The sequence below is a fragment of the Choristoneura fumiferana genome, chromosome 17, assembly GCF_025370935.1.
Source record: "Choristoneura fumiferana chromosome 17, NRCan_CFum_1, whole genome shotgun sequence".
In the NCBI taxonomy this organism is placed as follows: domain Eukaryota; kingdom Metazoa; phylum Arthropoda; class Insecta; order Lepidoptera; family Tortricidae; genus Choristoneura; species Choristoneura fumiferana.
Genome location: NC_133488.1, coordinates 21,228,936 through 21,250,214, shown reverse-complemented (window position 1 = coordinate 21,250,214; position 21,279 = coordinate 21,228,936). Strand labels below are relative to the sequence as shown.

At 40.9% G+C, this 21,279-nt stretch overlaps 3 protein-coding genes across 3 annotated transcripts; all 3 read left to right on the top strand.

Moving 5' to 3' along the window:
• Nucleotides 1–14,091: 14,091 nt before the first annotated feature.
• LOC141436956 (uncharacterized) lies at nt 14,092–15,938 on the top strand. The gene is made up of 2 exons (XM_074100106.1): nt 14,092–14,920; nt 15,518–15,938. Exons 1-2 carry the CDS (start codon nt 14,269–14,271, stop codon nt 15,634–15,636), a joined length of 771 nt encoding a protein of 256 aa, XP_073956207.1. The 5' UTR covers nt 14,092–14,268; the 3' UTR covers nt 15,637–15,938.
• On the top strand, nt 15,744–16,810 carry LOC141437246 (glucose dehydrogenase [FAD, quinone]-like). The gene is made up of 3 exons (XM_074100500.1): nt 15,744–15,757; nt 16,020–16,124; nt 16,390–16,810. The coding sequence occupies exons 1-3, from the start codon at nt 15,744–15,746 to the stop codon at nt 16,808–16,810; spliced, it is 540 nt and encodes a 179-aa protein (XP_073956601.1).
• Nucleotides 16,811–16,821: 11 nt separating this feature from the next.
• LOC141437245 (ecdysone oxidase-like) lies at nt 16,822–17,854 on the top strand. The gene is made up of 2 exons (XM_074100499.1): nt 16,822–17,008; nt 17,118–17,854. The coding sequence occupies exons 1-2, from the start codon at nt 16,822–16,824 to the stop codon at nt 17,852–17,854; spliced, it is 924 nt and encodes a 307-aa protein (XP_073956600.1).
• The last annotated feature ends 3,425 nt before the right edge of the window (nt 17,855–21,279 follow it).

Here is a 21,279-nt window from a genome sequence, read left to right as displayed (position 1 = left end):
TTTAGCGTGAAGGTGTAACAAACACAAATTACAAACAAGTGCGAGGCGGACCGCACTCGCGCACCGAGAGTTCCGTACACATTTATAGGTATGTAAGTGAACGGGAATCGTGTCTTGATGATATTACTCGCTTTTTCCCCTATAGCCCTACTCTTAAGCAAAAAAGTGTGGGGTCAGACTATATTGGCAATTGACATTTATTTCCTTTTGAGGTACGGAATCACGAATAAGTAGATTATTGCACCTTGTAAGATGCAAGAAAGCAGTAAATACTCAAATAAACGGCTCAAACTGCCACACCCACCACGTATCTCGGTTACCCATAAGCACAAACTGGATGTAAGAATCTAAAGTATTCTATTTATGGAAGACAAAAATCTGCTCACTTTTGACCTTTTGGCAGATAAGTACGAGGTAGCAACATCTAAAAATATAAGCGTTGTAGGTAAGTCGATTTATGCCCCGTTGTTAAAGTTTCCGTCGACGTAGTCACAGCTGTTTAGGTTTCACAATTGATTTACTGTAACTTTTAATGTAAAAACCGTGTATCGTTTTCATTTTTCGTAGTTTTTTTTTTGTCAGAGAGAAAAATAAAATGGCATTGTTGTGTAATAACGTTGTTAGATAAAGCAATACCTAGAAGTGAGAGTAATCGCTTAGCGCTTTAACTCGGGCTGAGCACGTAAGCCGTTTAGCGTCGCTCCGGCTTTGAATGGCAACAACGTTTTACACCACACATGTATAAGAATCCCTTATATAAACCTTTTGAACATTTACAATGATGATATAATTAAAATGGGAACGCGACGGCACAGAAATTAAATTTACTTTGAGGTTATAGAATAGCAAATAGCCTGATAGCGGCGAGAAATGAAGCCACAAAGGTAGTTTAGTTAGTTAACTATCTTATGGGAAACATTGTTTAAAGTTTTTCTTTTTTACGCAAGATTTCTGAAAGCAAACACGTTATATATCTCATTAAATGTGCAACAAAAGGAGGAAAAAGCATCCTAAAGTGCCGTTTTTCTTTTACAGAGACCTGTGGAGAGCTCTTCAGTGCAATCATTACTGTTCCCTGTATCCCTGTTGGAGACGGGGCACCCCACATGCAACTCTAGTCAGTTAATCTTAAGATTGAAAGTGGCGGGCTCGTTGGGCGGGCGGCGACGCCGTACAACTTTTGACTTTTACGCGACGGTTTACGGTTCGTATTGGATTGGTGTTAATGGCTCGTTCCTCAGGATTATCCCGTAGAAATTTGCCGGCGCCGTAAAGTTGAGAGTTTTGTCGTTTATAGGCCAAGTTCGGCCGTCGGCCATCGACCGACAACTGAATGGCCCGTCCCGACGAATGAAACTTTTGGGATATCTCTTGGCCAAATCTGGGAAAGTTAGTTTTCGCAGATTTATTAGTGAACGAGCTAGACTAGATACTGTTTTGTATGTTATCTATTAGGAATTCGGATGGTTTCCGGGAAAGAGTGTCATCCGATCCACATTCTACATAAACATGTACATGTCCGGCCCGGATAATACCGGGATGGAAATACTGACCCTGTTTTTCGTGTACACGCCCATAGAAGCTCCTGTCAGTTTCTATGGGCGTGTACACAAAAAACAGGGCCGGTATTTCCATGTCGGTGTTATCCGGGCCGGGAAAGAGTGTTACCCGGAGATAAGTTAAATTGAAAGGTAGGCCAAAGGATATTTACGCCTTGGCACCTTTACTGAGCATGAAGTTTGAGCGCCGAGCCAGTTAACTTAAGTTAAGACAGCCGGTGAAATTACTGGCACGTGAGGTATCCCATCTTAGGCCTCTAGGTTGGCAACGCGTTTGCAATACCCCTGGTGTTGCAGATGTTTATGGGCGGTGGTGACATCTTACCATCAGGAGACCCACTTGCTCGTTTGCCTTCCAGTCGTATAAAAAAAAAAAAAAAACTATTAAGTAATATTAACGTACCCAGCATGTTACTCGCAAAGCCCGCGGGTCAACGTCCTCCGCGACGCCGCTCTTGTATCTACTTTATTAAATTTTCACGTGAGTCAAATTTAATTTTCCCTCAACTGCAACGTCTACATATTTGCGATACCGTTTAAATGTTTTTATAGTCCGCAATTTCGCTTGAAATGGACTCAATTGAGTTTAAAGTAAAGACGAGCGAGCTGTATTTGTCTGACAAGAGGTATTAGGATCTTTTATGTACTCAGTCAGGTATAACATTCTATTAATGCTAGAGTATTTTCTCAATCTGTTACAAGTACCTACACTGGACAGTTCAAGCCCTGCTGAGCTGTAGCTTAGTTTATACAAATTATAATTCTACTATCATAATATATTACTAATTTTATAGTAAGGCAAAAGTTTGTGAGTATGCGTGTGTGTGTGTGTGTGTGTATGTTTGTTACTCTGTCTCGCTTAAAAAATAAAACAGCTTTGAATTAAATTTGACGTTAAATTGGAATAACCCATAGGCTATTTTTTATCTCGATATTCCCACGGGATCGGATTCAGTACGGTATTTGACAACTCCTAAACTTGCCATATCCTGTATATTATTATAAAATTATAGATATAGAGACAATCGAAAAGAAAAATTTATTTGGTTGGATATACCTACCGGGTGTGGCCTGTAATATGTGCAAATAATTAAACAATGGATCATACACGTCAAACTGAACAACATTAGTTCAGCGACTTTTAAAAAAATAGTGTTTTAATTTTTATTACACTTTTAAGTTTATTCGAAGAAGCAATGTAAAGCAAAATGCTTGATGTTTGTAGCGTGACAGGTGACGTCAGTTGTGTTTTAGGATGGCGCACTCTACATCAAGCCATCCCACTACCTGTCAAAACCAACTCGAGCACTGTCATCATGGCAACAACATCCAAGTACATAGCTGTGAACTTCAGGAAGAACACGTTTATTTCATTATCAGAAGAAGTTTTGAAACAATGTTTACAACAAAAGCCCGACAGCTACTTATGTTTTAAAAATCTACCTGTGTTTAACCTGCACAATGATAACATTCCGTGCGAAGCAAAACTACTAAGCCATCGCATGACGTCTCAATGTGACGTCAGGCACGCGTCATGCAAGGACGCGTGGATCGAGTTACATGCACCGAACACTTGGCTTGCAGTTTGTTGTGACACCTGCTCACTGCGAACCATATGTGAAAATGACGTCACGGTGCATACTATGACATCTTCGGGGATTATATCTTTACCTCAAAATTGTGTGCTACAGTCAAATTATCTAACTATTCATTCACACAATCAGTACAATAGCAAGATTAAGATTGACTATAACTTTAACGTGCCTGCACTGAACACATCAGCCAACGGAATTGTTAACTTGACGTATCACAAGATATCTCCTGCACTTTTAAATCAACCAGAGGAAATTGCTGAAATAGAAAGAAGATTGGTTTCGCAACATGCACATGAAAATTATCTACCAACACCACTTTCCAATATCGACGTTCATCAATTTGCTATTTCCTATCTACTCCTAGGAATAGCGGTATTTTGTTTTATCTTGTGGGTTGTGAAGCGACGTTTCCCACTACTTTGCACGAAACGTAAACAACGGAGCCATTCACTCAAGTCAGTGAAACCCCACCACGAAGATATCGAGCTGCAGTACATGCCACAGAAAAGGATCACAGGACCAGAGAAGGATGACGGACCTCTGTCAAGCCGAGCTAACCGCCATCGTCAAGACTACGCTACAGAAAACATAGCCTTTAACTTCGATTAACCTATTTTTTACTTTGTAATTACCGGCTCTACTTTCTCTTAAGATAATTTTCTCCCTTTTTTGGGACCTACTTTTGCCCGCGTCATCGCAATCGTTATAACAATGATTTTTTGGTGGAATCGATGAGTGCGTAACTAACTAGCGTACAAGACACATCTAAAGATAAAACGTCACTATGACGGCTCGTCATCTTAAACAATAATTTGTTTAAACGATATAAATGATTATTGGATTTATTTAGAGAAGCAGAATAGGAAACGCACCTATAATAATGTTTTTAACACCTAGTTTTGATAGTAAATCGAACCCAGTTTTTATGTCCGAACACCTAACGTCGGACCCGTCACTTAACATTAATACAATAGTTGACTGGTTAGTCACCTGAGTGAGCATAATTTTTTCAATTATTTGTTTGAATGAGGCATTAGGCATACAGTTATTTATGACACAGCTGTTTGATATACTATTATACAATAATTTGCCCAATCCCTTTCCTATCCTATCAGAAAATACTAGGGTTTTATTAACATTCTTACAGATATTTCCATCATTACTTAAAGATATGTCACAGAAGTCCACGCTGCGGGTGGGTAACTCGGACTGATTATGTAATTTAGTTTGCAATGCGCTCTCGCGCGCTAACAAAGAATTGACGCGCTGTTCGTTAAATGAACATAAATCAACAAGCTCGTTCGCGGCCAAAATGTGTTCACTAATTTGATTTTGACATAATTCGTATTTGCTAGTTAAGTCCCTTAGGGAACATTCTAACCGGTTTATTTCTTCCCGTAGCCCGGAGTGTCTGTGCTGTGACATAAGCGTACCTACTGTGTTGTAATTTTTCATTACATGTTTTTAGCTCGTTTAAGATACTTATACGATTTTTATATAAAATTGTATTTTTATGAACACTGAGATGTTGTTTATATTTTATAGTCTTTTTGATCTTCTTATGAACCTGTTTAATTTAAGATTTTTTTTTTTAAATATATTACGACTTTGAAAAAGCACTGATCTAGGCTCAAAAGAAGTGTCCTTAGTCAAATCTATTACAACCGGTGACCCAGATGAACCTATTGCCGGTCGTGTTGAGGAGACGTTTGGTGCTGGCATTATTTCGTCATACAGCCGTTGGGTGTTCTCGGCTTCTTGGCGTTCAATCTGTTCCTGTAGTTGGCGAACAAATTCGTGGGAGGCGGCGAGCTCATACTCAAGCTCGCCTACTCGTTGAAGTGTTTGCTCGTGAACGTCACAGCACTGTGTTGTAATTTTCAAACTGTCTCCAGCAGTCGGTCGCGTTGCTCTTCAACATCCGTGTACATCACATCTAGGTCGGCTAGTTCGCGTTTAAGTTCGGTGTTCTTTGACACTATCTGCTGCACCTCGTATTCGCCATCGTCACGTTCCCGAAGTTGCTGCTCACACGTCGCCTTAGACTGCTTGAGTTCTTTAAGGGCTGCGTTCAGTTTGATATCGAGTTCACGTGCAGTGGCCTTGCGAGTCAACACTGAGCTGGACATTTTGAGCTCAGGTAACCCACAGTGACTCCACCGCACCTGAAACTAACCGCAACGCAACTATATACCAAGCATAAAAAGCAGTGAAGTGAGGTGGTTAATAAGTGAAATACGAAGTAGTTGTGAGAACAAGAGAGTGACAAGCAAGACCAGGTAGTACGAAGTAGCCTAGTTGTATGATTAAATAGGTAATAAAGACAGTATTTATAGCTAGCGTGAACAGCTGACCGGTTCGTAACAGAAGTAGGTACGAGGTTAGAAATTACTGTCAGATTCTCAACAATATGTACACTAATCAGGAGCTAATGAATTTAAGCATTTAATTCCATAAGTGTTTAACGCCCTAATGTAATTTATTTAGGTTTATAGAAGACAATACTTCCCTTTTTAACGTTGCATATTTGAACATTGTCCGTTGCACTGACGTTACTCCGCCGCCGAGATTTTACTTTGAGATGTACAGGTGTTGTACGATGATACTTTTTTACGCGAACACTTATTGTTAAACATTAAACGGTTTTTAATGTTTTTATTACTTATTACACTAATATTATAATTAATTAATTTATTTAAAACAGCTGTGTCGATTTTGACGTTTGAGCGTGGCCAGGGTTGCCAGCTATATCAGCTCAGGTTGTCAGCTCAGTTAATGTTTCACACTTCGAATAAAATTAAAACTATAATTCAAATTAATGTCAAGTTTTTGAGTTCTACTTTCAGTGGTTGTACCTACCTCATACCTGTTTGCCAGTTGGTTCGAACTCAATGCTTCTTACCCTCTTATTTTAATTTTATTAGATTGATACCCACAATGTTTTTCTAATTTTACGTAATTTTTTTTATTTCTGTTATTTATTGTTGCACTATTTAATGGCAGTTAATAATCGCATTCGCCAATTAGTACTGTCATAGGAAGAACTGGTGTCGAAGACACAGGCTCAGCCTAGTTTAGACACCAGGTGTCGTTTATATTTAGACTAATCACCCTACATCTCATGTTATAACCTATTAACAATGTAACTTTTTGTCAATAAACATTATTATTATTATTATTATTTTTTCCTTGTGTTTCGTTACAATTTTTAGTAGCTCATCAAACTTCCGAAAGAATATTTGGATATCTGAATCAGGAGTGCGGTATAAACACACGACTATAAGATTTTGTGATTGAATTTTAGTTCCGCAAATTTCAAATTGTTTTTCTTCGGCCAAGTGATTAAAGTTAATTCCTCGGACTGAAGTTTATTTTCCAAAAGTATACAGGTTCCACCTCTTTTTTGGAATTTTCTTGACAAGTTAGCAGCTAAGTTAAAGTTAATTACCTAACTGTAACATAGTTTCATCGCCATCCTTCAAAAATGTTTCGCTTAAGCAAATTATCTTAACGTCACCGGTTATTTCAGAAATAGCAACAGAGAGTTCCTCAGTTTTGTTTAGTACCCCAGCAATGTTTTGATGAAAAACTAACCATTTATTACCTACTTTTTCAGGGCTACAATTATTCATGATAGAATTTTTACTACTACTTTTAATGTTATTACCGATGTATTCTGTACTTTTGGCGGACACGAAAGGAATGCCGCGTCCCTTTAATTTTCCGTTCGACTTCCGTCAGGGTGCGTGCAACGTTTTGAAGTACATTTACAATACCAAACTTGGTTATTTTACCCGTATAATAGGAAAACATGTCAAATGCTAAATACAGATTAGAATCTAAAAAATTAACACAACTTTTACTGTGTAAGCTGTGATTCAAATAAGTGTTGAAAAGTTCTACTCGATAGTTATAAATTGGTGCTCCACAGACATATTTTATGTTGGTGTACAAACAATAACGTTCCTGTTTTTTATGGTGGCCAATGTCTTTGTAATCTCATTAACCAGCGCAGCTGCGTCGAATGTTTGCTCGGGTGGAATCTTTCAACTCAAATTTGAAGTGGATATCTTCAATCGATTGAGCTGAAATTTTAAACGCATGTTGAATCCGATGACAATGCAATATTATTATAACATGGAGTTGATCTGATGATAAAGCTAGCGGGTGACCATTGGAACACAGTGATAAACGACACGACCGCATCGAGTTTGAACTCGTTTGTCGTCTTGACGAGTACTTTGGTAACCAGGGGCATAAAGTACAGTCAGCAAAAAAAAACTTATATTAGAAGAATTTTAAGAAAACTTTTACTGAACTGTTTACAGAACCCTTCATGTACGAGTCCGACTCGCACTTGACCAATTTTTCTTTGTTTTGAAGGTGAAGGAATGATCTTGAGTATTGCGTCATTCACTGAATTGTTTCATGTTTGACAGAGGTCAGGGGACATTTTCGGAGCCTCACGACTCACAACGTGTCTACAAAAGGATAGTCTTTGATCAGTTTCGCTTCACTTGTATTTTGTGTATCACATTGTTTGGTTGTATTAACTAAAGTGTGTTCTAAATGTGTGATCTTTAACTGTGAGAATTGAAATTTTCGTTTAAGCTTTAATTTTGACAGTGAATGTTGAGACAAAAGGTGGGACTTACATTGTTTTTAACACGCTTATTATCTCTATCTTTTAGCTTCACTTGTAAGAGCGGTTACGTACTACAACGACCCGAATCCGTGAAAATACGGCCTGGAGCAGTTGTAGAACTATTTGTATGGTTGTTTATGCACTAAATTCCATTTCCGTCATCCGATTTCATTATACAAATAATTCTACAGCTACTTCGGTCCGTATTCTTACTAATGGAAGTGCGTAACTGCTCTAACTACGAGTCTATGCATTAACGGAATCTTTGAACTTGATTCTTTTTAGGGTTCCGTAGTCAAAATGGCAAAAACGTAACCCTTATCGTTTCGCCAATCGCCATGTCTGTCTGTCTGTCTGTCCGTCCGCGTCTTTGCTCAGGGACTATCGATGCTAGAAAGCTGTAATTTTGCACGAATATATATGTGAACTATGCCGACAAAATGGTAAATAAAAATTTTAAATTTTTTTTTTTAGTGTATACCTGTCACCCATAGACATAAAGTGGGGGTGATTTTTTTTTCTCATCCAACCTTGTAGTGTGGGATATCGTTGGATAGTTATTTTAAAACCATTAGGAGGTTGCTAAAACAATTTTTCGATTCAGTGACTTGTTTGCAAAATATTCAACTTTAAAGTGCAAATTTTCATTAAAATCGAGCGTCCCCGTCTCCTAAAATCTAAACCGGTGGGTGGAAAATTTTGAAAATATTCAGGTAAGTCAAGTAGGTATATCAAACTTACAAGGAAAACTATAACGGTTAACTTTTCTTGAGAATTATTAGTAGTTTAAGAGTAAACAGCAGCCTAAGGTATAAAATATACTTAAACTAGGAAAATTTCGTACAAAATACGAAATCCTTAGAAAAATATTACTAAATTTTTTCGTAATGGTTACGGAACCCTATTTCAGGCGTGTCCGACACGCTCTTCGCCGTTTTTTTATTGTGGTATTGAGACGACGACGAGGCGGAGACGTTAAGTCGTCGGGCTACACCAGACAAACCGCGGGGAAAAACTTTAAACTTTCATAGTAATATATTTGCCGCATATTAATACGTGGCAAGATGAACGATTACAGTGCTGACCACTGTTTGATATTTTTTTATTGTAGCCACCTTTTGCTATTTCCAAGTTCATTTTGTATCCAATGACTTGAATAATTCTAGATTTTGTCAGAAGTCCGTTTTGACTCTTGTTCGTTACAATACAATACAATGAACATTTCGTTAAACAACACGGAAAATAAGTCAAGTGTGGGTCTTGCATCCCTTGGGATGCAACACCTTGCAGGTGGTGCAGGTGTACAAGCTTCACCACACATAATCATGGTCATCATCATCACGTAAAAAAATTTAGTCAATCCGGTAGGAATATGATGTAGATCAACGCCAGGATACTTTTTCGTGCATTAGCATAAGGTTGCCCTCAATACACAGTAACTAAACCTACAGGAATGGAATAGAATAGAATAGAAGATTTATTTGCATAAAATGAGTCATCATCATCCCAGCCTATATACGTCCCACTGCAGGGCACAGACCTCCCCTCAGAATGAGAGGGCTTGGGCAGTAGTTCCCACGCGGGCCCAGTGCGGATTGGGAACTTCACACACACCATTGAATTGCTTCGCAGGCTTGTGCAGGTTTCCTCGCGATGTTTCCCTTCACCGTAAAGCTCGTGGTAAATTTCAAATGTAATTTGTAATAAAATGAGTAGTTACATCAAATGACATTAAATGGTAATGAGACAAAAGGTTGTTTCCTGCTATTTGTATAATTTTCTTATACTAGCATGCAAATAGCAGGCTCGGGATGCTGTGGCTGCCGCTGCTGGTGCTGGGCAGCGGAGCGGCGCGGATCGCGGACGTGCTGGGCCAGCTCGCCGACCAGCTCGACGCAGAGTGGCCGGCCTCAGTCACTCTCACAGGTACGGTTAGCATTACAACTACGGTATTAGTATCTGATGGTGGGTATGTGCAGGCAGGCTGGGTGCTGGTGTAGTCAGCTAACCGTTCGAATTCGAAATTTGAAACGGTCAAATCATTCGGATCGGCAAAGGCTTAAAAATAGGGATGGGGTAAGGGAAGCGGCGTACTGTTGTCGCGATGCGTGCGACCGATGATGAAAAGGTAAAGACAGGAGATGTTCAGAGGTTTAATAAATTAAAGATAGAAGGCACCTGTAACAAACAGTGCATACAAAAACGAACGTAATATAAAAACTTATACTTACATTTGGGACTTGGGACTAAAACGGTTACAAATGTTGTAGGACTTACAATTGTGCCTTCAAGATCCCTTAGAGGGTTAAGTATAACAGGCTACAAATGTGTGATGAAACTGGTTATAAAACACTGTAATTAAGGTATTGATGTCAAAATACTTAATAAATATATTTAGCACGACCTTATAGTACGGCTGCTGATCGCAGAATGAATTTTGACATAAAAACAAAGTGCTGAATTTGAAAGTACAGTGGATATTCGAAAATTGAAATTTGAATTTAATTTTTAAAACGAACCAAAACATGAAATGAGGAGAGGTTAACAATCGAAGGCTTAATGTGCAGTGGCGACCGGATCAGTCAGCTGAAAGCTTATATTGAGAATATATTATTAGGAATAAAGAAGACTGGCAACACTGTGACTTTGATTTAATAGACAGCTAGTTGACTTCCGCCGCTATGACATCCGTTTTGTGAGCGCTGGAGCTCACTCCGAACCAGCATTCCTCTCGGGCACTCGGTATAGAACGGACGTATCAGATTAGGACTCCGGTTTTGTGATTAGAAAGTGCTTTCTCCATATTCGTTATGTTTAAGTGTGAAATTATTTGTTAATTTAATCATCTTATTAAAAATAATTTAGTTGTGACTCTGCGTTTGTTTCCTCTTCCCTAATATCAGAAGTGGGATCAAACTACGCGCTCCGCTTTCCATCCAGTTTTATTTTAATCGAATTACTTAGCTTCGCTTTTGTTTCGTTAGAAGTTTAACGTAATATGGAGAACACTTTTACTCGTAGTCGTAGTCGTAGCCGCAAGCGACATAGGCGTGAACATAGGGCCAGGCGTCGTAGTGGTTCGTCTAAATCAAATAGTGTTCGCGAGTCCTTACAGATAATAGTGTCGCGTTTGAATGCGTTAGAAAACCGGGACTCGTCTGCGCTGCGTTCCGAAACGTCCCCTTTACCTAACCCTCAGGTTTCGACGGTTGAAAATTCGACAGATAAAATAGTCGATGCTATAAATTCTTTAAAATCTGTGCATACGCAACGGTATTATGTGTCGAATTTTGATCCTAACTTGCATGACGTTGATACATGGTTTCAAGAGGTAGACAGGGCTCAGGCGTGTAACAAATGGGATGATAGTGAATGTTTGTCACGCGTTGGGAATTGCCTCAAAGGTGACGCGAGCTCGTGGTTAAGCGACTGGGTCACAACCGATCGCACGTGGTCCAATTTTAAAAGAGATTTCAAATCTTTGTGCTTAAAAAAAATCGATATTGCGGGTATACTTTATAACGTGATGAGCACTGATTCAGACGAATACGCGACTTATGCAGATTACGCTAGGCGTTCACTATTGCGTTTAAAGGTCGTAAAAGGTTTAAGCGATGATTTAACATCGGCAATTGTAGTCAGGGGGATCAAAAACCCTTACGTAAAGGCGTGCGCGACCAATGCAAATTTGTCTCCTAACGAACTTGTCTCGTTTTTATCGACATTTGTTAAACCAGTTCATAGGTCACGATCAATTCGTCCTACAAATAATAGACAGGATAGACATACCAATTTAAAAAATAACCTTAAACGACCAGCAGGTATCACGCAAAAAGACTTTAAATGCTTTACATGTGGTGAATCGGGTCACAAGGCGCCGGGCTGTCCAAAACGTGTTAAGAACGAGCAAAACGAGGAATCTAAGGATATTTCCACAAAAAAGACTGACCGTTGTTCTTTTTGTAAAAAAGTCGGTCATGACGCGAGCCATTGTTTTGCTAAGCAGCGGTCGGAAGCACGAAATCCTAAGAACGTTAGCTTTTGTTCAGCTCCAAATGAGCGCCAAAATAGCGACGTGATAACTGCGGTCATTCAAGGTATACCTACAGATGTCCTAATTGACACCGGAGCGTTAGACGTTTCGTTAATATCATCCTCCGTCGTAAACCATTTTTCATGTGTTAAAAAACCTATATTTTGCGAAATTAAGGGGGTAGGCACGTCAATTACCAAGGTGTCGTCCTATGTAACACTACCTGTCGAGTTTAGCGAAATAACTTTAGAGGTAGATTTGCTTGTTGTACCCAGCGAGAGTATGAACGCCCCAATTATCATAGGAACCGACGTTTTAAATCGAGATGGTGTTACTTTTGTTCGGACCAAAAATCAGCAGCTACTTACACGTACTAAATCGGTTTCTAACGTTGGGACAGTAGAGTTAAATGAGAAAGCTTTGTCAGTGAAAACCTCGTTGATAGGAAAAGATCACGAAAGACTCTTACAAATAGTTAACAGTTTTTCCGAGTCTATGATATCCGGTACCGCCACTTCAACTGTTACCACGGGTAGTATGCAAATACGAATTAATAATGAGGCACCAGTTTTTTATCGCCCCTATAAAATGTCGTTCGATGAAAAGCAGAAAGTTCGCGAAATTGTTCAAGACCTTAAGTCGAAGGGTATAATTCGGGACTCCGAATCTGAGTACGCCAGTCCCGTACTACTCGTCAAAAAAAAGAACGGGTCAGACCGTATGTGTGTTGATTTCCGTGCATTAAATAAGGTCACAGTTAAGGATCGATTCCCCTTGCCCTTAATCGATGACCATATAGACCGCCTGGGCAAAAGCAAGTTTTTCACGGTGTTAGATATGGCCAGCGGGTTCCACCAAATTCCTTTAAGTGAGGATTCTATTAAGTACACGGGATTCGTGACCAGCGAGGGCCATTACGAATATCTTAAAATGCCGTATGGTTTAGCTAACGCGCCCGTAGTATTCCAGCGGATTATATCAAATACCTTGCGAAAATTTATCGAATTAGGTAGGGTAGTTGTTTATATTGATGACGTTCTGCTCTTAAGTTCGAGTGTAGACGAAGGCCTCGAACTTTTACGTGATGTACTCGATACTCTTACACGGGCAGGATTTTCTATAAATGTGCAGAAGTGCTCTTTTCTTTGCACTGAAGTAGAGTACTTAGGACGTATAATTTCCAACGGTGTAGTAAAACCATCTAAAAGTAAAATCGAGGCCCTGATTAAGGCTCCTACCCCTCAAAACGTGAAACAAATTCGACAGTTTCTCGGTCTAGCAGGGTATTTTAGGCGCTATATTCCTAACTTTGCTAGAAAAACCGCGTGTATAGCACGCTTAACACGAAAGAATGTAGATTTCGTTTGGGGTCCGGAGCAAGAGCAAGCTCGTACCGAGATTATTAGTTGTCTTACTAATGAGCCTATCCTAGCAATTTTTGATCCTCAGCTACAAACTGAGGTACATACAGATGCCAGTAGCGCTGGTTACGGAGCGTTGCTTTTGCAAACTCATGAAGATGGTCAAAAGCGGGTAGTTGCGTATTTTAGCAAAGTTACTCAGGGTGCCGAATCGCGCTATCATTCTTATGAGCTTGAAACATTAGCTGTTGTGAAAGCCCTCCAACACTTTCGACATTACCTGTTAGGACTTAAGTTCAAAATTATTACCGATTGTAATGCGTTAAAGGCTACCCAGTTTAAAAAGGATCTCTTACCAAGGGTTGCTAGGTGGTGGATCTATCTCCAAGATTTTAATTTTGAGATTGAGTATCGCAAGGGTTTGTTACTGTCGCACGCTGACTATTTAAGTCGCAATCCAGTTGTTAATAACGTAACCAAACCTCGCAACTGGGCTCAAATTGCACAATCTGCCGATGACGAAACCAACAAACTTTTAGATTTACTCAATGAGGGTAAATTAGACTCTAATCGATACGTAAAGCGTAATGACATTCTTTATTACAATTACACTCCGGTTGGTGAAGAATCGCGTTTACTGTGCTTCGTACCAAAGGGGCATCGTTTAAGCTTACTTAGAGTATTTCACGATGAACACAGCCATATTAATGCCGATAAGACCATAGACCTCATTTTGAAACATTTCTGGTTTCCTGGTCTCAGGCAGTTTGTTGTCAAATACATTTCTCATTGCATTATCTGCTTGTCTTGTAAACGTGTACCACGTGCCCCGCTTCAACCGATCGCTTCTTGGTTCAAACCAGATGACCCGTTTCATACCATTCATCTCGATGTGCTTGGGCCTTTGCCAGAGTCAAAAGGGTATAAGCACGTTCTTGTATTAGTTGACGCTTTTACTAAGTACGCACTGCTGTACGCTATTTACCGTCAAGATACAGCGGAACTTATACGGGTCTTTAACAATGTTATTTCACTATTTGGGACTCCGAAATTGTTAGTTGTGGATCGTGGCCGCATGTTTGAATCTAGCGAATTTACTTGTTGGATTTCAAAGCTAGGCTGTGAAATCTATCACATTACCCCAGAAATGCACCACTCGAACGCTCAGGTAGAGCGATATGTGCGTACGGTTCTTAACATGTTACGTATAGAGGCAAATCACACTAAGTCGGAGTGGTCAGATGAGCTTTGGAGGTTACAGTTAATTTTGAACATAACCAAACAAAAAACTACTCAAGTATCCCCTTTAAATTTGCTCATTGGTTCAGAAACTACGACTCCTATCATTCGTGCTCTTATACGCGACATTGCGGTAGAAGTACCACGTAAGAATCGAGAATCATTCAGGACTATGACAAGACAGAGGACAGCCGAACGGTTACGACAGAACCAAGAAGCACAAGACGAATATGTCAACAAAGACCGACGACCTCCTCGAAAGTTTAAAGTCAACGACTTTGTTTTCGTGATTAAATACTCGCAGTCTCAAGGCAAGCTAGACCCCGGTATGCGTGGACCATATCGTGTTGAGAAGGTGTTGAAGAACGACCGTTATGAGCTTAAGCTGCTGGCCGGGTCTTATGGGAAGACTACTTGCGCCGCTGCCCAGTTTATGGTGCCGTGGCGAGGAGAATGGACTCCAGAGACGTGTTCTGCATTGTTTGAATGTAAGTTTTATTTTTCGACATTATTGGGTGGTACGCTAACAATGTGCCTATGCCAACAATATGTTGAGTTTTTTTTGTGTGGTATGCAAACATTGTGCCTATGCCAACAATATGAGATTTCTTTGTGTGGTATGCAAACATTGTGCCTATGCCTGCATTGTAAAGTAGAAGATGCTTTAATTTACTGTGTGGTATGCTAACTTTGTGCCTATGCCAGCAGTGGGAGTAGAGAAATTGCTTGTGAACTGCGTGATAAGCTAACATTGTGCCTATGTCAGCAGTTATAATTTTGACAAGTGTGGTAAGCTAACAATGAGCCTATGCCAGCTTGTCGATGGGAATCCAAACTTTCAAACTCTTATTTCTAAACTCTTCTTTGTGCTTTGAATCCTGATTCAGATAACTTATGTACTGCAATGTCGAGTCTTGCCCCTTTAATATCTAAGCTTTTAGTGTCTTTATTACTTTCCTATTACATGCTTGCATTTGGATATTGCAATTGTTTAAGCAAGATTGGTAATTTTTCAGCCTTCATCCTCATAATATTTGCATAGATGTATTAGGATAGCAATTTATACTTGGCTTCTTATGTTCTAGCCTCCGAAGAAACTGACACGCCATGTAGTCAGTCACCAGCCTCCGAACCATCAGCTGGATCTGGCGACGAGACTGCAGCTGTCAAACCCGCTAGCGATGTGTTGGTGAATCGCGACTAGAAACCTGCCGAGGACGACAGGACGTCAGGGTTGGCCGTATTAGGAATAAAGAAGACTGGCAACACTGTGACTTTGATTTAATAGACAGCTAGTTGACTTCCGCCGCTATGACATCCGTTTTGTGAGCGCTGGAGCTCACTCCGAACCAGCATTCCTCTCGGGCACTCGGTATAGAACGGACGTATCAGATTAGGACTCCGGTTTTGTGATTAGAAAGTGCTTTCTCCATATTCGTTATGTTTAAGTGTGAAATTATTTGTTAATTTAATCATCTTATTAAAAATAATTTAGTTGTGACTCTGCGTTTGTTTCCTCTTCACTAATAATATTATAGTTATTAGCATTTTTTTCTTTCATAGATGGTGACACCTTCGATTACATAGTGGTGGGCGCGGCGCGGCGGGCTCGGCGGCGGCGGCGCGTCTGGCGCTCGCCGGACACCGAGTGCTGCTGCTGGAGGCGGCGGGAACCCCAACCTGCTCACCAAGGTACGGCCCGACTGGTTTACCAAACTGAATTTGAAATACCAGAATACTACGTAAGTATAATAAAATATTTCTGGCCGTAATTTCGAATCTCAAATGGAAGAGAGCTTTCACTTTGAGATTCACTAAAAAATAATGAAAATTTCATTTACAGTTCACCTCATGATCTCTAATCTTCCAATATACCTACGTCCATTGCAGGCCCAGGTGTACAGGCCCCTCTCAGATTGACCATCAATTTATTGTCCTAAGCTTAGTACCCTTACAGATTCCCGGAGCGGCGATGGCCCTCTGCTCGCGCTGACTGGCAGTACCCGACTATCCCCAACAACGTGTCGTGCCTGTCGTCGCCGGGCCGCCAGTGCCGCTTCAGCCGCGGGAAGTGTCTCGGCGGCTCCTCCAGCATCAACTACATGATGTACGTGCGCGGGAACCGCCGCGACTACGACGACCTGCGCGTCCCCGGCTGGGCCTGGACCGACGACCTCGAACCCTACTTCCTCCGCTACGAGGGCCTCCAGAGCCCGGACCGGCTCCCGCGCTACTCCGCTCCCTACCACAATACCAGCGGGACAATGAAAATAGATTTTTTCGGTGAATCCGGAAACTCTTGGCATTCGAAAATCAAGGAAGGTTTCCAATTCCTAAACATACCGATGAATATGACATCAATGCCGAGTCGCAGATAGGAGTCACCCAAATGCTGGGATACGTGTACAAAGGCGAGCGCATGAGTACCGCGCGCGGATTCCTGTCGCGCGCGAAAGTGCGGCGCACGCTGCAGGTGGCCAAGCGCGCGCGTTGTACCGGCGTGCTCATGGAGGGGGGGGGAGGCGCGCGCGTCAGCGTCGTGCAGGGGCAGGCCCGCGGCGTCGCCCGCTGCGGCTGTACGCGCGCCGCGAGGTCGTCCTCTCGGCGGGGACCATCGGCACCGCGCAAATTCTGATGCTCTCCGGCGTCGGCCAGCGGACCACTTAAAGAGTTTGGGTATCCCAGTGCATGCCGACCTGCCTATCGGTGAAAACATCAGCGAACACGTGCTGCCATTGATGCTGATCCTGGTAGACCGGGGCGTCGGCGTGAACGCGCCCAACATATTCACGCTGGGGGCTAAAGGCGTGCAAGGTACGCAGTGGCTGGCCACGCGTGAAGGGCCGCTCGCCTCCAACGGGCTGACTGACGTAGCCGCATTTCTCAACACGCGCTGCTATGACTTCGAGCAGCGCCGGCTGCTACACAACAGTTCCGACTGTGAACTGCCGTCGCTTCAGCTCATCAACGCGTACATCGACCGCAACTTGCTTCAGGGCATCGAGCCCATCCTGCAGCAGACTTTAGGCCTCAACCCCGAAGTGGTGCAGCAAATGAGCGACGTTAACGTGCGTCACGCCATCATCGTGGCGTCTCCCATCGTGCTGCAGCCGCACTCGCGCGGCACCATCCGCCTCGCGAGCCGGGATCCATTCGCGCCTCCCGCGATTTTCCCCAATTTCTTAAGCGACGATAGGGACATCGAGGAGATGTTGCGGGGTATAACGCTGCTAGAGCACCTGGTGGAGACGCCCGCATTCAGGGCGCAGGGAGCCCGGCTGCTGCACCTGAGGCTGCCGGGCTGCGGGCCGTACTCGGCGCGTGGGGCGGGCCGGGAGCGGTACTGGCGCTGCTATACTGCATGGCACATGACGTACTCACGTGTTCACGCGACGGGCGGCGCGCGCTGGGCCCGGCGCTGACGAGCGGCTGCGCGTGCGCGGGCTGCGGCGCCTGCGCGTGGCGACCTGAGCGCGCTCCGCCCTGCCGCGCGGGACACCGCCGCCGTCGCCATCGCCATCGGAGAACGCGTCGCTGACTTCATTCTGGAAGAGAACGACGCTCACGCAGACTGACGACCATTTCATCACTACTTGGAAAAAACTCACATCTGATTTTTCCATTTTTCCATTTATACGCATTAAACTAATAAAATTATGTCGTATGCTACACAAACTCCAACGTCGATAAATCGATATTATAGTAATACTAAGTAATCGTTAGTTAAAAAATATCGTATCTAAACAAATCACTACCTACTTTGAAATAATATAAAAATATTTACTTAGTATTTACTTAGGGCCGATTCTTACAGTTACCAGACCAATAATGCTATTCGAAAGTTTATTTGTCTGATAACTGGTTGTCTATTTTTCAATTGCCATTTATCTCACGAATCCGGAACTTTATTTCGACTTGAACAACGCCAACTTCAGGGAGGTGAAACAAACTTAAATGGCATAAGCGAATGTTAGAGCAGTATAGACTATTTTATTATCTGTATGGTAAAAACGAAGGTTGTACCTTATTTTGTCTAACTTTTTGCCTATTTTCAGTTTGCCTACTTTTAGATAAACTAATATTACTTAACCTAATGTTTCATTTTCATTATAGTGAAAGTAATTTTGTTTACAATTTACTTTACATAATTTTGTTTCGCCTATTTTTAAATGATCTAATTTTCATTTTTATAAACTTATTTCATATATCGTTTGACTGACATTATTATGTTTTGTCTAACATACATGTCGCATAATTTCATTTTGTAATAAAAACTTATTTCGTATAATTTTTGGCTGACATAATCATATTTTGTCTAACATACATGTCGCATAATTTTATTTATTCTAATCACCTACATTCCGTTAGCGTTAGTAAATTCTAAAAAAAATAGTATTATTATTAATCAGTCGGTTCTGGTGCTTCATCGGCCGCTGCCGCGGCACGCTCACTTAGCTCGCTGGGCTCGCGCACTGTATGGTAGCAGTTCTACCTAACATTCCTGCTCGCTTCGCTCGTCGTCATACCTATTCCCTGTATGTTGAGTATTGTTATTTGCTTGAACCGAATAAATAATTAGTAAAATATACTTATGGATTAATTTATTTCAATTTTAACCTACCTATTGGACCTTATTTTATAATAAACATTTAGGTACCCAAAATTAGGCATAACGTTATTAAGCAAAACAAATATTATGATGATTCGATATTAGACAATCCAATGTTAGTTAAAACGTTATTCGGCTACCGGTTATCGGGCATCATATTATGTTGATTAGTAAAATAAGAATAGACAAAGTGAATTTTCGATAAAATAATATTTGACAAAACGAGAGTTGTGCAAATGATGTTAGTGAAAACGTTATTCGGCTATATGATGATTAGTTAGAATAAGAATCGACAGTGAGTTTTCGATAAAATAATATTCGACTAAACAAGAGTTTTGCAAATGATCATTTAGTAAAAATGAAAATTCGACAAAATAAAAATTATAAATAAAGAAATAATACAAATTGACTTAAGGCAAACTATTCATTATAGTCAAAGTTGTTAGACAAAGTGGAATTAGGCAAAAATATCTAGACAAGTTAAGGGAATACCTAAAAACGACAAAGTCAGTTAAAGTTTGAGGTTAAGTTAAATGGTTGTTGTTTACTTCGTGGTACTTAGTGGGTGACACTCTTTCCCGGCCCGAATAATACCGGGATGGAAATACCGACCCAATTTTTCGTGTACACGCCCATAGAAGCTCCTGTCAGTTTCTATGGGCGTATACACAAAAAACAGGGCCGGTATTTCCATGTCGGTGTTATCCGGGCCCTGAAAGAGTGTCACCCATACTTAGTTACAAGCTTGTGTGATTTTTACGCATAACTATTGTATTATTTTTAATTAACAATGGATTAAAAAAAAGCAATCAAAAAAACAATTTTTTGTGTGTTTAATCGACAAATATAAACTCAAAATCAAAGCGACTAGTAAGTGAGTTTTAGAGTGCGAAATTGCTGTGAACTGTTTTCAAGTGTTGTGTAAAGTTAAGTACAGTGTGAAAATAAATCCTACTCTTATTCATCGGCGTTAAAAGTGCTTTTCAATCAAGAACCCACCCCAGAAGAAAACAAGTCTAGTGGGCTAGAACTCAAAGTAGCTAACTTAAAGTTCAACAGTTGGGACGCATTAGGTACTAAGAATTTTTGAGATGGTTACGATTTGAACGGGCCCGACTGTTGAGCTTTAAGTTAGCTACACTACAGAGTTCTAGCCCAGTGGACTTGTTTTCTACTGTTTAGTATTTTTGAAGGCAGTCCGGGTTTTTAAATTTATTGTTTTTAATGTATGAATGTTTTTATATATTATGTAAACAGATCTTCGTATGTCTTATAGTTTCAGACTTTCCCATAATGACCGATCTAAATGACGACTCGGCGCCCGGCATCCGTCCAGTGAGCATCGTAGTCACGAGGCTCCGTGAATTTTATTCGTTAAACAGTGTTAAAGTAGTGTTAATTTCTAAAAAAGTGATTTAAACGAAGTTAATGGAATATTACTAACAGTGTAAACAATATTACAATATACACAGTGCTTTCTCCATCAAACAGTTTTTAGCCCGTTCGCCCGTTTCCAGGAATTGCTACCGCTCGCCCGTTTCCAGGAATTGTTATCGCTCGCCTTGATTGCACGCTCTATATTTGCCCTCTCGCTCCCACTGGGCCACACTGGGTACGCATGCTGTTATGAAATGAAACTGTGTTACGTTCATCGCCAAAAATTATAATCTCTTTAAATAAAAAACTTTCAATCTGATTCTCTAATCTGGTGCTGGTCTAACTGCTATATTCTCTAATTTCATACTAACACTTTAATAAAATATATATATAAAATTAAGTTTATTGCATAGGTACTTACTAGCTTTCCTACGAAAAAGTGCTTGTCTTGTGGGCTCTAAGACGTCTTACACCGTCGTAGTGTCGCTGAAATAAATACTTATTTAAGTACTTAATAATAATTTGTGCTAAACATGAGCAAAAATTCGAAGTAAGGGGAAGTCTAACGACGACACCCAGTTTCCCGGACGTCCTCTCTGAACTTCGTCAACTCAGGTTGGACATAAGTGATATGAAAGAAAAAACACCGAAATTAGCCTACTGAGACAGAAGTCCAAGAACTTAGAGCCAAATATCCAGTTTGTCAGATTCTCTGACCGACAAGCATTTGCAATTTGTTACAAAAATGGGAACAGGCAGACATACAATTGCCACACTGAAATATTCAGTAACCCACTACAACACACAACTCAGCGCCAGGAACAGCATGCAATGAAGAACGAGTTGGAAATTATGTTCCTG

Excerpts from the sequence above, each read along its gene's own strand:
- LOC141436956 (XM_074100106.1), top strand. The coding sequence starts at position 14,269 with ATGTTTGAATCTAGCGAATTTACTTGTTGGATTTCAAAGCTAGGCTGT. Across the intron at positions 14,921-15,517 it reads GTGTTCTGCATTGTTTGAAT|CCTCCGAAGAAACTGACACG; the intron begins GTAAGTTTTATT and ends CTTATGTTCTAG.
- LOC141437246 (XM_074100500.1), top strand. Across the intron at positions 16,125-16,389 it reads ACCCCAACCTGCTCACCAAG|ATTCCCGGAGCGGCGATGGC; the intron begins GTACGGCCCGAC and ends GTACCCTTACAG.
- LOC141437245 (XM_074100499.1), top strand. The coding sequence starts at position 16,822 with ATGCTGGGATACGTGTACAAAGGCGAGCGCATGAGTACCGCGCGCGGA. Across the intron at positions 17,009-17,117 it reads CGGCGTCGCCCGCTGCGGCT|TGCATGCCGACCTGCCTATC; the intron begins GTACGCGCGCCG and ends TGGGTATCCCAG.